The 20,942-nt window shown below is 32.1% G+C and overlaps 1 protein-coding gene across 6 annotated transcripts in view; it reads right to left on the bottom strand.

Annotated features, from left to right (window-relative positions):
- LOC110991377 (apoptosis-stimulating of p53 protein 1) overlaps positions 1-20,942 on the bottom strand; it is a 176,068-nt gene that overhangs the window by 43,965 nt on the left and 111,161 nt on the right. The window contains exon 1 of one of the 6 annotated variants that reach the window (XM_022256716.2): positions 1,631-2,338. The exons of 4 other annotated variants lie outside the window; for them this stretch is intronic. In XM_022256716.2, the coding sequence (XP_022112408.2) occupies positions 1,631-2,296 (666 nt within the window). In that variant the 5' untranslated portion in view covers positions 2,297-2,338. Of the gene's footprint in view, positions 1-1,630; positions 2,339-20,942 lie in introns of those variants that run through there. One more of the 6 variants, XM_022256717.2, reaches the window with a different exon arrangement.

Below are 20,942 nucleotides of genomic sequence, written 5' to 3'. Positions count from 1 at the left end.
CTCAAAATATAATAATTGCTCATATACAAAATCCATTGCTGTAATGCCTGGGATCGAAGCTACTACCTCTGGGATGAGACTCGCACACTGAAGCCACTAGGCTACATTCTTTTGCTTACAAAAGAGACTAGAGCTAAACTAAGATAAACAGAAAGATATTCCATAGACACACGCAGGATTCTTAAATTACTACCCCTGAAGAGCATGAGCGCTAGACTAAAATAAATATGTATGAAGAATTTAGAAAATCATCTTAATCATGTTATCAAGATTTTAACAATCGAAAGAAGCTAGGTTCTTTGTTAGTATACTTATTGTTTTTAATAATAAAAATTATATTACAATATTTACGTATACAATTATTATCCGTCGGTTAAGTCTTCAAAAGTCATTTTAGATTTTGTAACTTAAACTTTATTTTACACGATAACTCATTTTCTCGGCCACTACGTTGTAATATGATTTTCCTGAACATTACAAAATGTTTATTGTCCCATAATGAAAGCATTCTAGGTCATCACCGACGGCGAAAGAAAATCTAATTTCCGCTTAACGTGGTAATGAAAATACCATTGTCTCTTTTTAACTGAACTATTATAAAGCCTTTTATGAATTTCAATTCGTTATTTTTTCGGTTAGGATACATTTTGGGTAATCATCTAAACAAAATTCTTTTTACGATTATAAAATAAAAATTTATCTTAAATGCGTGATTTCTACTGCATTAAGATAATTTGCAATTTTGTAATCTAGTTAGTACAACCTTATGTACAAGATCCTTATGTACCGATGTAGTCGGGGCGTAATTCCCGACGCGTTAAATAGTAGCAGTGATATATAAAGTCCCTGGACACTATGGCAGGGGAGTACAGTGAAAATTAATTTAAAAAAAAATCTAGTTAGTATGTTTAGTGTTATAGTATTATCAAAGTTTAAGCGATTAACATATTTTGTTTCATCTTAGTATTTGAACTGAAGGGTCGAAGTATCGCAGCTCAGATGAAACAAAAATGACCATTCGAGCCATAGAGTACAAGATAAGGAGACAATAGCCTACAATTGTTTGTCGGTGTAAAGCCAGGGCAAAAATTAAGTCTTAAAGATAAAGAAATATTATAAGATAACAAAAAAGGTCTGCTTGTATTGAGAATGTTTTAGCTCATTAACATAGAGATTGAACCACCGCCTGACGTGGACTGAATGCCGTCGATAATCAACTCAATTCAGTATAAGATTGAACATGCATTAGTATTGACTAGGGATAAAATGGATTCCTAAGAGAATTCTCGACTAATATATTAGATTACGAACTGGTCGTGCTGCCTTCGTTAACTTTATGAGAACGTATCTCAAATGTTACACTCTTGTTGTTCACGTATGTCCATGCGAGCATAAAGCTTTATGAGTATAGGTTTATTTCATTATTAATATTGGTGGAATTACAAAAGTGCGATAAATTTTAGTCAGAGTATAAAGATTTTTTTTATTATTTGTAAGCTAAATGGATTTTTTGTTTTATATCAGATAATGCTTACTAACTGAAAATTTGAAACCTTTTTATTTATTTTTTCGCCAACTGTAGATAATACAAAAATTCAAGCTGCAAAGTAATTAATAATGCATGGCTTACCTCGTTTTCTCTAACAAGATCAGTCTTTTCAGTATCCACATCATTTGAAAGCGCGTTATCTGTCATCGTAGACTCATCAACCAATCTCTCGTTACTTGGATGATTTATTAGATCTGGTCGAGTGTTCATTAAGTTCGTGGCGTTTTCATTCAAACAATTCTCTTTACCTAATTTAGTGTCATCATTTGTCCGTTTATCTTGGCTTTTTATTTTGAAGCAACTTATCGACTTCTTCTCTTCAGTTGCGCTGTCTCGACGAGCATTTTTATCTGTGTCATCATTCATTTTCTTATTCTTGAGCTTAAGGCGTTTCTTCTTTCCTTTCCATTTTTGATTTGTCGATTTCGTTGGACTATCATCGCTTGTACCGAAGCTATCTGAACATACCGGATTAACTAAAATCTTTGTTGATTGAGCTTCTCTTTCAATCTTTCTGAGGTTTAATAAATTTCCAGAAGTGTCTATGAAAGCTGGGACAGATTTTAACGATGCAGAAATATCTTTAGCATCACCCAGACTGTGTACTGATTTGGGTATCATGTTTAATGTTTTCATAACATCGGTGTTATGACGAGATTTGTTAGATCCGAGTGGTCCCATTGTTATCGGCGGTCCTCCTTTAAACAACAAGGCTGTCTCCATTGGCTGACACACACATGCTAACATTTTCACTACTTAGTTATTTCACATTTTTGCATGTTTTGCATAAACTTTATAAAATAGTATGCCTGAAAACCAACCGGGGAAATCTCGTAAATGTAAGAACAAGATATGCAATGTACTATGTAATGGGGTTGAGATCTTATATTACCCATATTGTCGTAAATACTTTGCTGCCGACGTTTATACTGATATTAAACTTGTCGTTTGTGGCTTACTGTCGGCATTATTTTGACATAAAAATAGAAAATACTTTTCTAGGAACAACAATATATCGTAAGCTCTTTACTTGACTCTAAAGTAATTACTTGACAATAAAGTATTTTGTTTAGTCCTGGCCTAGATCTAAATTGTTGCATTTTTTACCTTTGTAGAGGAAAAAACTTTTCATCAAAATGCTCATAAACTAGTTAAGGTAATTCTACATAATAACCAAATATTACACACGGCGATTGGCTATTGACAACATGAATGGTAAAATCATACAATTGAAGCCTTTGAAATATGGAAATGGCATTTATACAAACTACGTTCTACCGGAAGATAAACGTTTTCATAAAACAATTACCTTATTTTGGTACAATTAAAACTGAAAGGCTTGTTAAATACCGTCACGAAATCCCCTTAAAACTTAAATTTCCTTAATTGAAGTAATTGTGACAAAGCGTTTTATTGAAATCCTTGAAAAATCGGCTTTTATATCATGAATATGTTCTAGTTATTGTTTAATTTTGTTTATGTCTATACAAGATGGATGTGTCGGATCAAAATATTTTTTAATTGTGATGTTAGTGCATTATAAAAATATAGCGTTTTTATGATATGCAATATGTCTAATTGAATAAATTACCAATCTTAACATAAATACATAAAGTTTTGTCAGTATTTATAGATTTAACTTTTCCTAGGGAAAAAAAAGGCCAGCAAAACATAATCGATTTGAGTTAAAGTATATCACATAGATCCATTGGGAACGAATATAGCTTTTCCTTAATATACCTGAAACTATAAAACGATATAAATTTAAGTGTATTATTTTAGAATTAATATAAATATAACTAATAACTCAATAAATTGCCTTAGGATGACACGAAACATGACATTTTTTTAAAAATATGTTGGAGAATTCAAGACCCGTTCATCTAGAATTTTATCACAATTAAAAACAATTGGACTCGAGTTCCACGTAGCATGACATGGGAAAAAAACACTGTGATTTTTACTTTGGGATTTCATCGCAAAATGATCCTACATTCCAGAAGCCATAATGTCTTGATGCGAGTAGGAATTGTAGTAGGTATAGGATTATGGTCCATAAGTGAGGCTGTATAAAATCCAAAGTCTCGTAATATGTTCTCACATTAAGCCTTTATCAAATGAGTAAATCAAGAGATAATGATCGGATACAGAAGAGCAATGTATTAAGTGAATGGCAGTGAATCGTCTTCATGAAATATGTATGTTTAAGATATATCCCAATTAGATTTATTTTTTAGCTTGTACTGGTACGGATGCTGGGTTTGTATTTTGATAAAAAACGTAAAGTAAATTTATAATTAAGATAACTATACTGGATCCGTGGAATGTTTAAACCCATTTTCTGAAAATCAAGGGGACAATTATGATAAGTTCATAGGTGGGGTATTAATGGCAACATTTGAATAGATATAATATCAGATAGTTATATTGCAATTTTTGGCAGTCATTTATTTACTCGAAACTTTGAGTAATGTAACTAATGAAATCTAATATTGATACTTCAAAGTAAAATTTTATTTAATTGATATCCTCTAGTATCAAATGGCATATTTAAGATTATATGATATACACTATGTAAACGAAGTCGTACAAAATACTTAAATTTTACAGAAATTATTGTTCACAACAGCTTTTCATAAGCTTTTAAGTAATAATGGCATTATATCAAAACATTATCTTAATTAAAGCGGCGTCAAAGGCGAAACTACGAAAATTTCGTCCCCAGCTGAGAGATGGCCGCTTATTTTGAACTTTTATCTGATTTGTGTTTTATGAAAAGGATTATAGGAAATATTAGGACTTAGTAAACTAAGTATATTTAAATCATTTAATACATTTAGTAGTATCAGTAAATACAATATAAAATAAATGATTTATTACTCCGATTTTTTTAAATTGTTATAGAAATATTATTCATACTTCGTTATCATAATACTTAATACCAATATACTTTTTGTTTTTTTTTTACGTATAATTTATTATTAAGTAAGTAGGTTACATAAGTTATTACGGGCGGCCTTATCGCTAATAAGCGATTTCTCTTAAATATTTGCTGTTTGAAATCAAGTTTGTCGAGTTATATGCGAATAATTAGTATAATGGAGAATTTTAATAAAACCTTTTTAAATATAGCAATCAAAACCATTCAGTTCGATTTCTAACAAATTATATTAATTAATTATTATTACTCATATACTATACCTATAATTAAGTACTACAAGTCTCTTAACAAATATTTGAATAATAATTGCCTGTTTTTTTAAATGAAAACAGATTCAAAAACGATGAATGAAATCTCTTGTACAATCTGACTCTATTACGAGTATAAGAATTAAACCTTCCTACTAAGTAAGTGAGTAATTTAATTAACTGTAACAAAAATAAATTAACTTGGTACAATGCGTATTTACATTTAATTCTGAATGTGATTGTATACATTACTCAGCTTCAGTCTTCAACAAATAAAGCTCTACTTAGCAATTAATGTGGTAATTGGTTTAATTAAGCTAAATGTTTTTTTTAAATATTTATTTATAAATATAAACCATTAACAGAAAAAATGATCATAGTAAACTATTTTAATTTAGTGGGTTTTTATAGGTGACTTTGAAATTGAAATTGTCCTTACCACACTTCAGATAAAAAAAGTATTATTATTTTTTTTTTTATAGAACAGGGGGCAAACGGGCAGGAGGCTCACCTGATGTTAAGTGATACCGCCGCCCATGGACACCCTCAATGCCAGAGGGCTCGCGAGTGCGTTGCCGGCCTTTTAAGAATTGGTACGCTCTTTTCTTGAAGGACCCTAAGTCGAATTGGTTCGGAAATACTTCAGTTGGCAGCTGGTTCCACAGAGTGGTGGTGCGCGGCAAAAACTGCCTGGAAAAACGCGCAGTTGTGGAACGGCGGACGTCGAGGTGATACGGGTGGAATTTCGTATTCTGCCTCGACGTCCGATGATGAAACTCAGCTGCAGGTATTAATCCGAACAACTCCTCTGAACACTCTCCATGGTAAATGCGGTAGAAGATGCAGAGAGACCCCACATTTCTAGGTCGTCAACGATTCGAATCGCTCTTCGTTGAATACGGTCAAGTGGAAGAAGCTGGTACTGGGGAGCACCCGCCCAAAGGTGGGAACAGTACTCCATGTGGGGCCGAATTTGCGCTTTATACAGTTGCAAGCGGTGGCCCGGAATGAAGTACCGTCTCGCCCTGCTGAGCACACCGAGCTTTTTGGAGGCTAATTTTGCCTTTCCCCCCAAGTGACCGCGAAACTGAACGTCGTTCGATATGTCAACGCCAAGTATTCCAATGCTAGCTGTGGCTTTAAGGACAGTGTTTTCGAAAAGAGGAGTAGCGACAAAGGGTGTTTTTTTAGCGGAAAACGCGCAAACTTGTGTCTTTATGACTATAAAAGTTAAAGTGTCTCTGTTACGCTTTTACACTATAAATGTCCGAGCAATTATTATTCATAATATTAAGATTAATCCTCTAATTCAGCATACTGTGTTGATCAAATATACAAGGAAACCAAGATCCGACTTGGGGTCTATCAGCAAAAGAACATATATAACGGTAAGCAGTTAATTTTATGGACCAGCTCGTTAGCCCCCTTTCTCATCGAACCTACGATCTTAGGAGTCGCAGGTGAACGCCATTAGACCAACACTGTTTTAAATAAAACAATAGTTGTCCTATTATTTGTAAAACATACAACATGTCGAATTCTTGAGATTTTGAAGTCGATTTAAACATTGTTACAGTTGAATATACAATGCAGTAATGATGACTGGAGAATATTAATTCACGTGCATTCGTCTTGTCACGTTGAATACGACATCAATGTTTCATGCTGACATTATTTACCAAACATTTCTCTTGTACGTCCAGCCAATTCGCCATTTTAACTTTATTCAAATATTTGAAATTATATAAATCAAGGCGCAATAGAGTTTATTAGCCGATACTTTGGCTGGCACTCGACTGCTGATATTAATATTATCATCATAGTAACAAGGCGTATAAAAAGGCACAGGGCGAAGGAAAACATAATGAGAAAACCAGCATGCCTTAGGCCCAAAATGTTGACGGCGTATGTCAGGCACAGAAACCTGATCTACTTACTTATAAGAAAAAATATCACGGACATTTGAGGCCGAGACGTAAATCGTTTTTTATTATTATTTATTAACTCGCATAAGATATCAGTCAAAAAATACCAACGAAATGTAATAAAATAAATTAAACAGCAAAAAACATCGATACATCCAATTCCAATGAAATAAATCGCCCAATAAAACGTAATACGACAAATTGTGAGTAAATTATCGTCGAGAAACTTCCCCTATGTCATCTTGGACAGAATTAGTTTTGCGAAGTTCGGCGTCCTTTGATTGTGTTGTTATGAAGATTTAGGGTTGCCGCAGAAATTTCATAAAGTTGATTTGCTACCTTGTTCACTGTCTTTAGCTTTAACTTGTTACGGAGGTGTTATATCAACTTTTTATTTTTAATTGTCCAGTCATATTTTATTTGTTTTGTTTTATAGAAGCGATTGTCTGCTTTTAGTTCAATAAAAAAAACAATAACTAAGATTACCTTTCTAAAATGTATCAAAACTTAAGTAGATTTATGTAAAAGAATTATTTAATTTTTTGTGAATATTAAATTCTCAATTTTCTTAATTAAGTAATTATAAAGCTGCACACAAAGCTCCTTCCGTTTCCTGGAATATATTAACCCATCGTTGTCTTTGTAAAAAGTGCAATTCATAATGCAGATTAAATATTTCTCCATTTCAATTGGGGAACCGGGAATTGTTTCAAATTCCCTTTGAAACTACATCTCAATTACTGCTATATTTTATATTCATACTCTTTAGATGAGAAGTTCTGCATATAGACTTGCATTTCACATAAGCCCCGAAACTCCTATGGGTAGATGATTAATTTTGGGACCGGTACTAAAGGATACGTCCGCTTGGGACTCAAGTCTTTAATTATTATACAGTATTTATATCGCCGGAAATTGAACTTTGCCTCCCATTGAAGTATTTACTCCGACTGCCATGTATAAAAAAACAATTTTAAAACTTCACAAAATATTTCGCTTATAAGACAAAACCACTAGTATAATCTAATAATATAATCATTCATGCGAAAAGAATGTTCGATATAAATAGTTATTTCTTCAAGTTGTTCAAGAACCTTTTTAACGGCGACAAAAAGTAAGTAAAATCATACTTGAGATAGTGTTTATACATAGACAATAAATGTTTATAAATTTTGAAGAACTGCATAATGAATATGAATGCCACGAAACTAGGTTTACGATCGATATATTTGATAACTCATTCCACGAAGGGCATTAGGTCGAGCCCTGTAATTGTTACACCACTCCCAGTTCCCCACACCGTAAAGTTGGTTCTAGGTACGAAATAGCTCAAATATGTAGAATATTGTATATGTATATGTTATGATTCATTATCCAATTCAAAAATCCGAGGAAGCACGATAGAAGTATGTAGTTAATTTCTTTTTTGAAGCATCAAAAATTAGAACGTTTTTTTAAAAAAGATTCGGGTTCGAATCTGCATAAGTAAAATAACTGACAGGAAGCGCTTTTGTAGAACGGCTTCTGGTCAACATTTCTTTTACTATAAAAAAAAGTCTCAGACTAATGTTTATGAAGTGCGTGACATTTAGTTAATATAATGCTGTAAAACGAAACTTTTAATAATAATTGCAAACATGGATAAATAACCAATTTTAACGAAACCTGGCTACATTATTTTCTCAAGCAATGCAAAATTCGAGTGAAATTACGACATCCAAGGCTTTGAATATCTAGAGGAACAAGTCCCGCAGGCATGAGTTTTCGGGATATTAATTTGTGAAGAAAATGGCCAACCTATGTGACAAATCTAAATGTTAACGTGTATAAGGGAATCTAGTACTTCTTAATTAATTGTTTAGACCATTAATACTCGATTTGTGTATATGATATTAAAATGTAATTCAGATAATATTCTCATTTATCATCCATTAACGAGAAAATATATTACTTAACGATCCTGTATACTATAGAGTTCTACAATTGTATATTTTAAATTAAAATTTTGCTAGATTTACAGAACCTCGAATAAGTTGTTTGTATATTTCATTCCAATGTTGTAGTGATACGTGTAAAGAACTTTCCTTGCCTGTTTTAATAATGAATTTATAAATTGGTATTATTATACAAACGTTTGATTTTACAGGTCTATGATAAAGTAGAAAACCGCTTTATGAAGGCAACGTTGCACCCATTTAAAACTCAATTAACACTGCAGTGGTTTCTTTACGAAGCTCTGAATAAATTCCAATTAAGTACTTACAACAAAATTATACTGCAGTAAACACATTTAATATTTTCAAGCTTTCAATAATTTCCCGTATACAAAAATGCCTACGTGCTTCATTGGAAACTATAGACCATAAATATTTAAGAGGTCGCATGTGGCGAACGTATGAATAGTCTCTATAAATACCTGTTACCACTCCAAAAATGTCGTATCACACAAAAATAACCTTTAACTTTATTTCCGTACGCCCTAATGTCAGTTGACAATCACTGATTCAATCCGAACCCATATGATCCTAAATGCAGTCATAGATAATAATTTATCACAATTGTACATACATAAATACATATATATTTAAATTGATATAAAAACAAACTGTAAATATTTCACGTTAAGAATGCATTTCTAAGAAAAAACACAGCTGTTGCTTACGTAAACATAAATATATAATTAGAACCACTACGTATGTAAAAACTTAGGTTGGTTATCAGGCATATTTAAATTAAATTTTACTTGTATCGAAAGCGGACACACGGAATTCCCGAAAAACCGATGAAGCGGTAACAACCGTCCCCTGCGAAGGGTGGAAAGCTACTGAACTAGCGGCACGACTATGAAAGCTCGAAACCTGCCGACCCCAACCCTCTTCGCTTAATGCACAAAGAACAAAAAATGACAAAAGAATTCTAAGTTGCTAGCAAGTTCCTTTAATTGCCCACTTGACTTTAGAAATTTCTACTCTCATTATGACAACTACCTGCTCTATTCCGTGTATCAGTTTTTTGTCTATTCTGCGAATTTAAGGTTTGCGAGTATAAAAACAAAATCGGCAAATAAATGCGTTTTTTTTTTTTTTGTAAATTCTTGAAAAAACCAACAGCTTTTCGATGTACAGCGAAACGTATAGAAAAATAGAATAGAAGGATTTTCATTCGAATGAATTTTTCACGTGTATTGACGTGTAACCACATACCTTCCAATTTACTGGTTAGCACAATTTTTTCGCTTGATTGGAGGTAAAGTTTTACAAGAAACGAGTCCGACTGTAACGTTGAAAACCTTCTGAGATAGAAGAGCGTTTGCAAATTCTGTTTGAATAATACTGGAACTGTGTCGTTTGTTTGAACACTTTACGAACGTATTCGTAAATGTGTCACTTGTTATGGTAATAATATCCGTTGTAGAGTGTAGAGTGAAAGATTATTAAGAATAAGATGCCTTTGATGTAGTAAAACAAAACCATTTGCCTTAAATTCGTAAATACATATTTCCATTTTAACTTTTTATAATATAATACGGTTACATATTATCGCCGCGCGATCGCGCCGTACCGCGATTGGGGTAAAGGCGGAACTATCAAGCCAGTTAGGCTAGTAATGGTACTAGCCTACCTGGCTTGATGTTCATAGGAACATTGCTGTGTAAAACACCTACTTACGACCAAAAGGAGTTGTATGAAAGGGAACGTATTTGCGATACAAAACCCACTTTGCCAGCTGAATGGTAGACACCTGATCGTAAATCTGATTATTCCTTTGAAGATGTTTTAGTATTATTAGCCTTATTCTATTTGAAAAAGGTCGAAATTAGCACTTTAAAATCTTTGGCCTGCTTAAGAATGTTGCATTGAAAGGGTGCTCTGAGATAAGGGCTTTACTGATGCATAAAGTATGTTATTATGAAGTTTGTGGGACGCCAGTAAATCGTTCTGACCTAAACGTTATATTCGCCGAGGTATTTGTGGTATGTCTTTATTTGCACCTGTCGTAAATTTCGTGACCTCACTATAAATTAAGGGCAGGGCAGTAACACTAATGGTAGTCCAGAAACACGAAAATTGTGTTAGGTTTGATTATGATAATTTGTTTTACCTTAGAATTGAATATGTAGTAATTTTATACGTACCTGAAAAAGAGAAAATACATTTATACACATGAATTAAATATAGACTTGTCTTATGTTAAAATATGTTTGAAAAATATTAAGATCCTTAGAGTAACCGTATTGAATGGCCATTTATGTAAAGATAAAGTTTCTTTGAATATGTTGTAGTTTTTAACCTTTCATCGTTTATTAGACGATGACTTAAACTTAAAACGATAATATATCGTCTTAAGTTTAAGTTAAAAATTATTCAATTTTAGAGTACCATGGTACATATATACCAAGCCAATATTAATTTTTATAACACACAATTAATTTACCTATAAAATAAAAGATATAGATATAAATTGAGTATTCATGCCTAATCAGGGTAATTCTTCCGTGTATTTCATCATACGCGTATCTTATCTAAGCTATATTCATAGGGTTGTTTGTAAGTTGTGAACTAAACGAAACTTATTTAAAAAGTCCTATCTTCTCCCAGAAGGCTCCCTATTTAGGAAAAGTTTTGTGACTGAAATCGACATCCATATTGTTTCATAGCAAAACATCTATATTTACTTTTCTTATGAAATGTTTAAATTTTATTAAGTAGTTTCATACATTATTGTACGCAAGTGGCGTACCACTCATACATTCAATTGTGTGGAAATTGAAAAACTTCGACCAATATAAAGCGATCTTTTAATATAAGAAGCTTGCATCAGTAGTTGCACAAAAGCATTTGCAACTTTTTGTTGGAGTTTCCCAATGTATTTAGAGGATCATAAGGGGCATATGACAACGTGGGACAAGCTGCTTAAGGGACCCTAACCAGGGTCCCAGCACTCATTAACATTTACAAACCCAGATTCGGTGCCGTACCTCATAGTCGTAACCATACAACATAGGTCACACACATAAGATTTCTGGATCATTAAGTATGTAATTCAAGAGGACGCTTGCTTATCTGGACTCATCCCCGTCTAGACGTAATGTGAGTGTAAGGGTCAATAATGAGGGTAACTTTCCCATATAAAGAGAGAAATATCCCTTTTCACCGGTTTTCCGTCAAAATGCAAAAAAGGTTACGATTTAACGATCTTACTAATAATGTCTCAAAGTCGGTGAAAAGCTTGAAAGATGAAACTAGACACAGTACGCCAATAATAAAGAGTCAAAGCATTATGTGATGTCATTAGATTGATGTAATTTAAAATTACTCAGCAAGGTTGTACTTTAGTACATCGGCGTTTATGACGTCACAACATAGCTATAAGTATTATTTGTTTAAATTCTTCGACGAACAGAACTAACTAAATATTTTTATTTCTTTTACATGTTAATACAAAAAACGGTATAATAGTAATGTTGTAGGTACTACTGAATGGACTTTCACGAAAATGTCCTTATTAAGTAGTATTCGTTCAGAAACGAGACAGCGAAAACTATGGCTGCCGTAAATCCAATAAATTTTTAACGTAAAGTCTCAGTGTTAGCGTAGTTTTATCTTAAGTTTCTAATTCATTAAGAATTTTTTAGTTTGTATTTAAATATTCGCTATTAATACTGTGTAGCAACATTTTTTAGATGATTTTTGATAGCCGCATTGACACAGCTTGTTGATTAAATAAGGAATTAAATCACGACAGAATTTTATCTATTGATCCAAAGAAACCATGATATAGGATCACAAATCGGCCGAGTCTCGATGTTTGCAGCTCATTAGATCAAGCCTTTACAACCCTTTAGCTGAGTAAACGAGAAATGTAAACACGACGGAATTCCTATCGCCCGAGTGCAAAATACCTATCGTAATTGTTAAGAGTTGTAGGATTATAGAAATTCAGGGATATAGCAACAACAACTTTTGTTGTGCGTTGATATTTTTAGGAAACGCGGGATACTTTTGTATTATTCCCTTGATCGTCATTTTCCGTAAGACAAGAGTAGATAGTGTAGAGACAAGTAAGTAGTAAGTATTGTCTTGGTATTGGATTAACTAACACGAGAGATAAGAATATAATGGCATATATAAGACAAAAGAAGTCGTTATATTATCGATGTTCAGACGGCTCACCAATGAGTCGTATTGAAAAACCAAAACCTTTATAATAACCACCTTCAATCTAGTTGCCACCAGTTTCGCTTTCTTTTGAAAATAACAGTTTTCGTGTGTTTCATTTGCATTGCGTGTTTCACTGTCAGAAATTGGGGAAAGATTTTTTTAAATTTGTATTTCGAACCCCGCTCATTCCGTTTTGACCCTACACGTTTTTGTGAAATACGAGCAAAAACATTAAGACATACCGCGAGCTCGACACGTGTGAGAAAGTTTGTAATTAATTCGCAAGAACAATATTTAAGACCAACTTTCTACTCCATGTCTACTTGATGATCCCCTTAAATTGTTTATTACATTATATTAAAATTGTGTTACTTTAATTTTAAAATGCGACTTTATTTTATTAAATTTCATCTATTGTGTGTAAATTTGAATGAATCGAAAACAAAGAATCAAATTTTATAAAATAAATACCGTCCATGTTTCATGTATGTTTTTAGATTAAGTAGAAATTAACTACTGAGATAATTTATGCACGTCTTATACCCTAGAGATCCCGGATTCAATTAACACTAAAACAACACTTTAGAATCGGTAGGCTTGCTTGCTTTTAGGTACAAATAGAGCGCAGCAATTTCCGTTCTCCACCCGATGAGTGTTTATAGAACCTTAAATAAATGACAGTACAGTTTATATACGAAGTTACCAATAAGAAATGATAAAGCTTGTGGTATTTGAAAAATTTGAAAACGTCAGAAACAGGTCCTCGATATCTTAACCCTTATCAGAGTATGGAAAGCCGTAACACTTAAGCTTGTAGGGTCACATCAAAAGCTTTCGAATACGATAGTAGTGGACTAGTATCGCCTCGTAGGTATGATGATCTAGCATTTGAATAACAGTTAAATACTGTTAATATGTAGTACAACTATAAAAACAGAATGATTATTTGACTTGTGCTTATCCAAAAAAGATTGGCGAATAATATTTGTTTGTACAAGTACATAGCTCGTTGCTTGTTTCATAGTTCACAGTCAGATTTAAATGTTATGGGTTTTTAAAGGTAAATATTAATATCACGCCAAATTGTCGTTTCTCGCGGACGAACTGTTACATATTATAAAAATCAAATTATGTATTGTAATTTGTTGAGTTAATCCGTACTCATTTTAACCTAATCATTTAAACCTAACTAATTTCAATAGAATGCTAAACAGTGTTAAACAATAATATTTGTGAGAATAATTATCTTATTTTTTACTGTTATATTTATGAGGGCCGAGTAATAAAATGCACCTTTGGCAACCCTATAATAAAAAGAGATTTCAAAGGATTCAATAATACTTATAAATAGTTTCGCTTTTTCCTAGTAAGTACTTAAGATAGGATAATCTGTAATGCCAGAAGATAAGCATATTTAAACACAGCCCTTATAAACATTTTACGAGGCAAAAACTAATGTGCGGCAGTTTTTCGTTTTTACATTTATTGATTTATAAAGTGTATCAATTTTCGAAAGTATTACATTAAAACATCTATTTTGATTGTATTAAATAAGAATAGGTTAATATAAGTATTATTTAAGTTATTATATTCTCATGTATGGCGATGCGATTACATATGTATAGTGAAATATAATTTAATGAAGTATTACGAAATTGAACTATAATTATATTAAAGTTTCTATAATTACATATTTTAAAAAATAACTGGTTTAAAACTCCATTTCAGAAAGCATATTAACAATTTACCAAAAGTTAAATCTCCCAAAAACCCTTACAAGCTTTATGATACAAAATCTCCCTATAAAGCTCTTGGTATTCCAGGAATTTTAATCCCATCAACCGAATAGGGACCAATTGATTTTCATGCTTCACCTAATTTATACGACACGTTTGCTGAAACCAATTCTAAATTGTATTGACATAAAGAGTGTCACCGATGTAGGTATGTTTTTATTTAAATGATATATTCACAGTGATTTTCTAAAGTTTCTAAAACTAGGTTAATATCAGGTGAGCCTCCTGCCCGTTTGCCCCCTGTTTTATAAAAAAAATCTAGGTTACATATTTCTATTTATTATATTAGTTTATATTGGACATCAAGATAACGAACTCACTTTTAATAATTATTTTTTTCCCGCCAGTCTTATTAAATACTGTTATTGATTCGCCGGTAATCGAAGCCCAGATTAACGCCATGCTAACCTCAGTCACAGAGATGATAACTATTGTCAAATTTCTATCAAACTCATACGTATTCAAAGTCCAATACGTTTTTGATATACGAAAGTCACACACTAAGTTCCGTCTTTTAATCTGAAGGTAAGTCCCATAGGAGCTTATAACGCCACGTAGACAAAACCGCTCGGGTAAAACGCCACAGGAAAATAAATGTACTTGAATTAAACCGATAAGGGCTATATTGCTTTCAGGATAATTTTTCCATCAAAGCGCAAGAGGAGGATTGGATAACGTGCGATGCTCACTTCGCGGAGCCAAGAAAAGCCGGATTAGGGTATAAGCTACTGAATATAATTAATAACTTATAATTAATAATTACTTACAGGATATCCTATTCCAGAAGCTTCGTAATTCGTAACCTGTTTATTGAATTTTAAAAATATGTCCCATATTTGACATGAATCATCGGGTCATCGATAAAAAAATAACATATTCAGATAAATTTTGTTCTTTTGATAAGACCATGCTGTTAAATATGCAAAAAAATATATTCATCTGAAATTAAAATATTTATAGTAAGTATATCTGTGTGATACTTGGGAAAAGATAATATCGGCTTTGATTAATAATAGCCCATATTATGTTAATAAAATTTCAGTAAGTGTAAACATTATTAACGCCATTGTATAATAGCGTTTAGAAGTTTAATTGCTTTTCTCAATAATTTGTTACTATATTCAGAACACAACTTTGAAATTCTCATGAGTATAAGTTTTAGATAGCAACTTATTTTAATATGACTTAATTACTAAGAGACATCAAACAACATCAAATATATACAGCAATATTATAGTATTTGGATATTCCGTTTATTAACTAAACTAAGGTAAATACAGTCAAATTACTACGTTCAGCTAACGGGTAGCCAATTTGCGCCAACATAGAATATACCTAATTGCAATTTATAGTCGACTGCAGGTGTGGTCAAGAAATATTTACGCCTGCGTACCAAATCAGTTACAATTTCTAGATTTATATACCTTTGTAGAATACCTTTGGTTTTTTAAAACGAAATCTAAAGGGGAATGGCGTGCCTCCATAAAAGTGTTGTATCCCCTTAAAAGGTGAATGTGAAATAGGTTTATTATTTTTGTTAAAATATTTGTTTTATCTATATTAACACATATTATTTTTTGATGTGAAACATCTATAGCCGCACGTAAAACCGATTTCTGGCGTGGCGACGCATCGCCACGCCATATGATATACAGTCTAAATGCAGTAGTTAATTTCACATTAAAAATATTTAATGAAAATAATGTTTATTCAACAAATAGTCATCGTTATCTGGAAAAAAATCGTAATATTTGATTTTATCATTATGACATATTTAGTTTCTATCACAATCTGTTCTTTTCTGCATATTACTTTTTCAAAATAATGTCGAACATCTGCCAGGCGTCCCGTGACAGCTCTAATTTTTTTAATGTTGGGAAGGATTAGGATTAGTTTTATTATAGCCTAAATTCTAACAATACAATATAAAATGTTTGGTTTTTAATGCTACAAAGCACAGATTACATAAGTCAACAGTCATAGATTATACCTATAAAAAAAGATAGTGTCACGGCGATTGACCAAAGAAAAATAAAGTTGTCATAGACAATATCAGTAGACAATTATTTGTAAAGAAAAGTTAACAGTTAAACCTTATAGGTTAATCATGTTGTCATAAATAAAGTTTTTTTTATTATTAATTAGTATTAAAATTAAACGCACGTACAATGAAAAATATAGAAAAATAATTGGTTAAATCAATTAATTAGCAAATTCAATATTTGGTACTATTAATATTTTTTTAACTTTTTCAATTGACTGATCCATTGAAACTAATCTATGTATAACGATAGTGCTAGAGACAATTGCCTTTACAATATCAAATTAGGATTACGAATTAAAAGAACAAGCCGTACTGACATCAAAGTATCCGTTTCATTGCAGGTTAATGTATTTCTTGCAGCTGGAGCCTCGATAAGCACCTAAATGGCACACTGATGACATTTTAATAGTACTCCAAAACATACTACATCACGAGAAGCGTACTTTAGGAAATTGAATTTTGTAAATAGCGTATGTTTATTAATATTTCGTGTTGTTACCAGTGTAATTATTGAGTAGATAAACTAACAAACGATTGTTTAGTAGCTTTGAATCAAAGTACATTTCTGTCTGTCTGTTACATATTTTATATAGCTTTGGCCACAACTTTTTAAACCTTACAAAACTATATAATTAACTGGTAGTCGACGTGGTAATCGTGGCGCAACCCTTCAAAAACAGGTGTACTATTTCATATTCCCGTGTCGTAGGTGCCGTTAAGGCTGATGTTTTTATAAACCTTATCAAATTGAAAAAAAAAATTACTAAAAATCCGCTAAGAGACTTTTAATTTTTAAAGATTTTTTTTTTGACGTGATAACGTCTTATAATTCGATGGAGCCGGCTGCACGCACGAAAAAACATAACGCATGCGTTACCTCGCTCTTGAAGCATGCGGCGTTAACTCGGTCTGAGGCGTTCCAATTAAGGCTTGAAGTACAAGCGAGAGCACGGAACGAGCGACAAAGAGGCACAATCGGAGTCCGCGTTCGGCAGCGTTCGTTCTTTAAAAATTGACATAATTGTATTTATGCGTATGAATAAATGTAACTTGATCAATTTAATTGTGATTTCAATTTATCTCCTTTCTCTATATCCATACAAAAAATCTATCAAACAAATAAAATTAAAAATTTTCTTTTGAAAAATGCAGCCATTCCATCAGTATTTTGTTATGACGTTGTCATGTTCAACTATCGTCAGTAAACCGACTCGTAAGTTTTTAATTTTAAAAAAGTTTATTTTTCCCGGAATTCCTCAGATTCAGAAACTACCTAGAGCTAGTCTGCCAATTTTTTTTGTTGTATTCAAGGGATTCTAATAAATCGAATGGACCCAATTACAGGTGCGATCAAATGATTTAGTAGAGCTTCCTTTTTAAATTACTACATCTACCTCCTGTAATAATAAAGACATATTCATTGCATAAATGATATTTAGACCATTAACCCAGGGATAATAAGGTGTAAAATATTTCGTATTGATTTATTTCCAAATAGACCCCTGTAACTTAAAAGCGCAGCAACGTCCGACCTTAATTCAATAAGATAATTTTGTCGTATTGATTCAAACTTTAATTCTTATTACTTAAAAGCTAGCCAGTCTCCCAGCTATTACGGCCGCCTTTGAAATGTTGATTTTATTTTCTTAGTTTACAGTGTAACCTCTCTGCATTAGACTTGCACTGCTTATTATATTATAACTGTAGGCACTTAAAATAATGCCACAAATTCCTAGAGAAGAGGAAATCATTCACAGTAAGTATTACATGGGGTTAAGTAGGTAAGTGGTGTGTTAAGTATGCGGTCTACATTTAAGCAACAGGTTCGAGTGATTTATCTAAGATCTGCGCGCGCTACTTCATTGATCTCTATTCAGAACTATTCATCTCGACGTAACTTAGTTTTCTTTACTTTTTGTAAGAATTTTTAAACTTCTACATCACGTATTTTCAAATTATTTCTTTTTACTAATAAAATCTAATGCAGTACGATCATTTACGTTAAGCTTACTTTCTACAATTTGGATGAATATTATACAAGAGTTCATATGTTCCTTCCGTATCTGTAATTTAAGCAGGAAGAATAGTGATTATTATTTGTTATTCTAAACCAATTAACTTAACAACTAAAATATTTAAATATATATATACATATATATTACGTAACTATAGTGTACGTTTCCAAGATACATTAAAGAATTAACTTGCAAAGTTTAAGAAACTTATGTACGTGTATCTCCGATTTACAGATTTAACTTTAAGATCATCCTCAGCACTTCCAAATTAGATCATTTATCTTACGAAGGCAGCCGTGCTTAGCGAAATTTATGCTATAAATTAACGTGTCTAAAGTCGCTAACGTGTCGCTTTCTCGTTAAAATTCATTGAAAAAATGAAACTTTAAGATCGCAAAAATATGTATTAAATAACTAAGCTAAAGTAAAAGAGGAAAAAATATTAAGGACCTACGATATAAATTATGATCTATTTATTTATAACTGTATTGTATTTTAAAGGAAAAGGCTTTTAAGAAATAATACCTGTTTAATTATACTATTATACAATGGATAAGCCAACGCGTGCCCAAGCTAAGTAAAGCTACGTTAATTTATGTTAAATTAAATCCTTTAAAAGTATTTTCTTTTAATGCAATACTCACATAAAAAACAATATTACAATAATTGTTATCAATATAATTACTCTAGAAAGTATTTGTTTCGATTAGGGCGGAATTTTAAACAAAACACATTTCACAGGGTACAAATAGCAGCTTATGAAGTAACAGTGCGGTCGTTCAATCAAACTATTGGCGTATTGAATTCTTTGATTCTGTTTTATTGAATGTACCGCATCCGACGATGCACAAAATAGCCTTTGTGAAGACATATTTCATTCACATTTATAGCCTGTAACGATGCACAATACTTAATAAGAACGAAAAATACTTTGTACGAAAGGCCAAGGTCCACTGGGGATAAGCTGAGGACTGATGAATTTATTCTTAGTGATTAACTATAAGTCAGTAAACCTTATATTAAAAATTATACATTAAACTCTACTAGAGTTCTTGCTTATTTCAATTTTAAGGCTGCATGAACTATATCGCCGTACAAAGTGTACAATAGTATTAAAAATGTTTTTTTATTTTTTGCAACGAGAAGTTACCATTATAACACATTCATTATAATTAATTACATTTTTTTTCTGTGATTTTTGTATTAAAATTTCACACTTTATACGAAAATCTTTCTCATTCAGAATATCGATGCGTTTCTTATGTTTATTTTAAAATTCAAATTAACTACTTTTACTGTGCTATTTGTGTTCTCAGATAATCTTCGTATATAAGTCGTCTAATTAGAAGCTTTAATTCGGGTATCGGTTGAAAGTTCCAGTTCCAAGCTTAGATTTGTACTTGTATTACGACAAAGAAATTTCTCGAATTTTCATTTAGAATATATTTTACTTGCATTTCGACACGCACGCAGCCATACCATAAACAAGGGCTGTTTAATCTCATTCAGTTTTAACATTCAAACATATGACAAGTGACGAATGACTATCCTTGTCACGAAATGACATGTCATTTAGATAATCCTTACATACCCTAGGATAGATGGTGAATGCAGATTATATAATATACAATTCTGTTTGAGATGTGTACACTTACGTATGTTTGTAATGAACTAGCCAACCACCAGCTTCGCATGGTCAGCGGGGAATATAATTAATTATAATAATTGATTTGCATGTATTAAGATCTAAATAAGAATACTAGATATTTTCTTGGCAAAACCGCTTATTTTGGAGCCTAAAGGTTTTAGATGTAATAAACGAAATCTTATCTTATTTATCCTTACGTAGAGTTACGAATCAGAATCTAGGCTGACGTATGTCAAAAATTAAGTCACAATCTTGCCCGTGAACATCTGTATCATGTTTTTACGCAAAAGATTTCTAGGGCTACAAAAAAGGGAGTATATATACTCCCTTTTTTATATAAATGAGGCTGATAGTACATAAGAATGGGTAGTAAGTCGCTGCAACAAAGATCGATACAATACCTAATCAATATCGATTCGAAAATAAGATATGTCCATCATAGTAACTATCCTCGACCATGCAATATTTTAAATGGAAAAACGCTTACAATGGTTCTCTTTATACGGGGTAATAAAAGCCTGAAGTGAAAAGCGAATACTATTCGGTCTTTGACGGTTCGTACATCACTATTGCATTTCCTAGTATGAGTTCAAACCAACTAAAATGAAACGACAT

The sequence above is a fragment of the Pieris rapae genome, chromosome 6 (assembly GCF_905147795.1).
Source record: "Pieris rapae chromosome 6, ilPieRapa1.1, whole genome shotgun sequence".
NCBI lineage: Eukaryota > Metazoa > Arthropoda > Insecta > Lepidoptera > Pieridae > Pieris > Pieris rapae.
The sequence above is the reverse complement of the archived record's forward strand: the minus strand, read 5'-3'. Positions and strand labels throughout refer to the sequence as shown.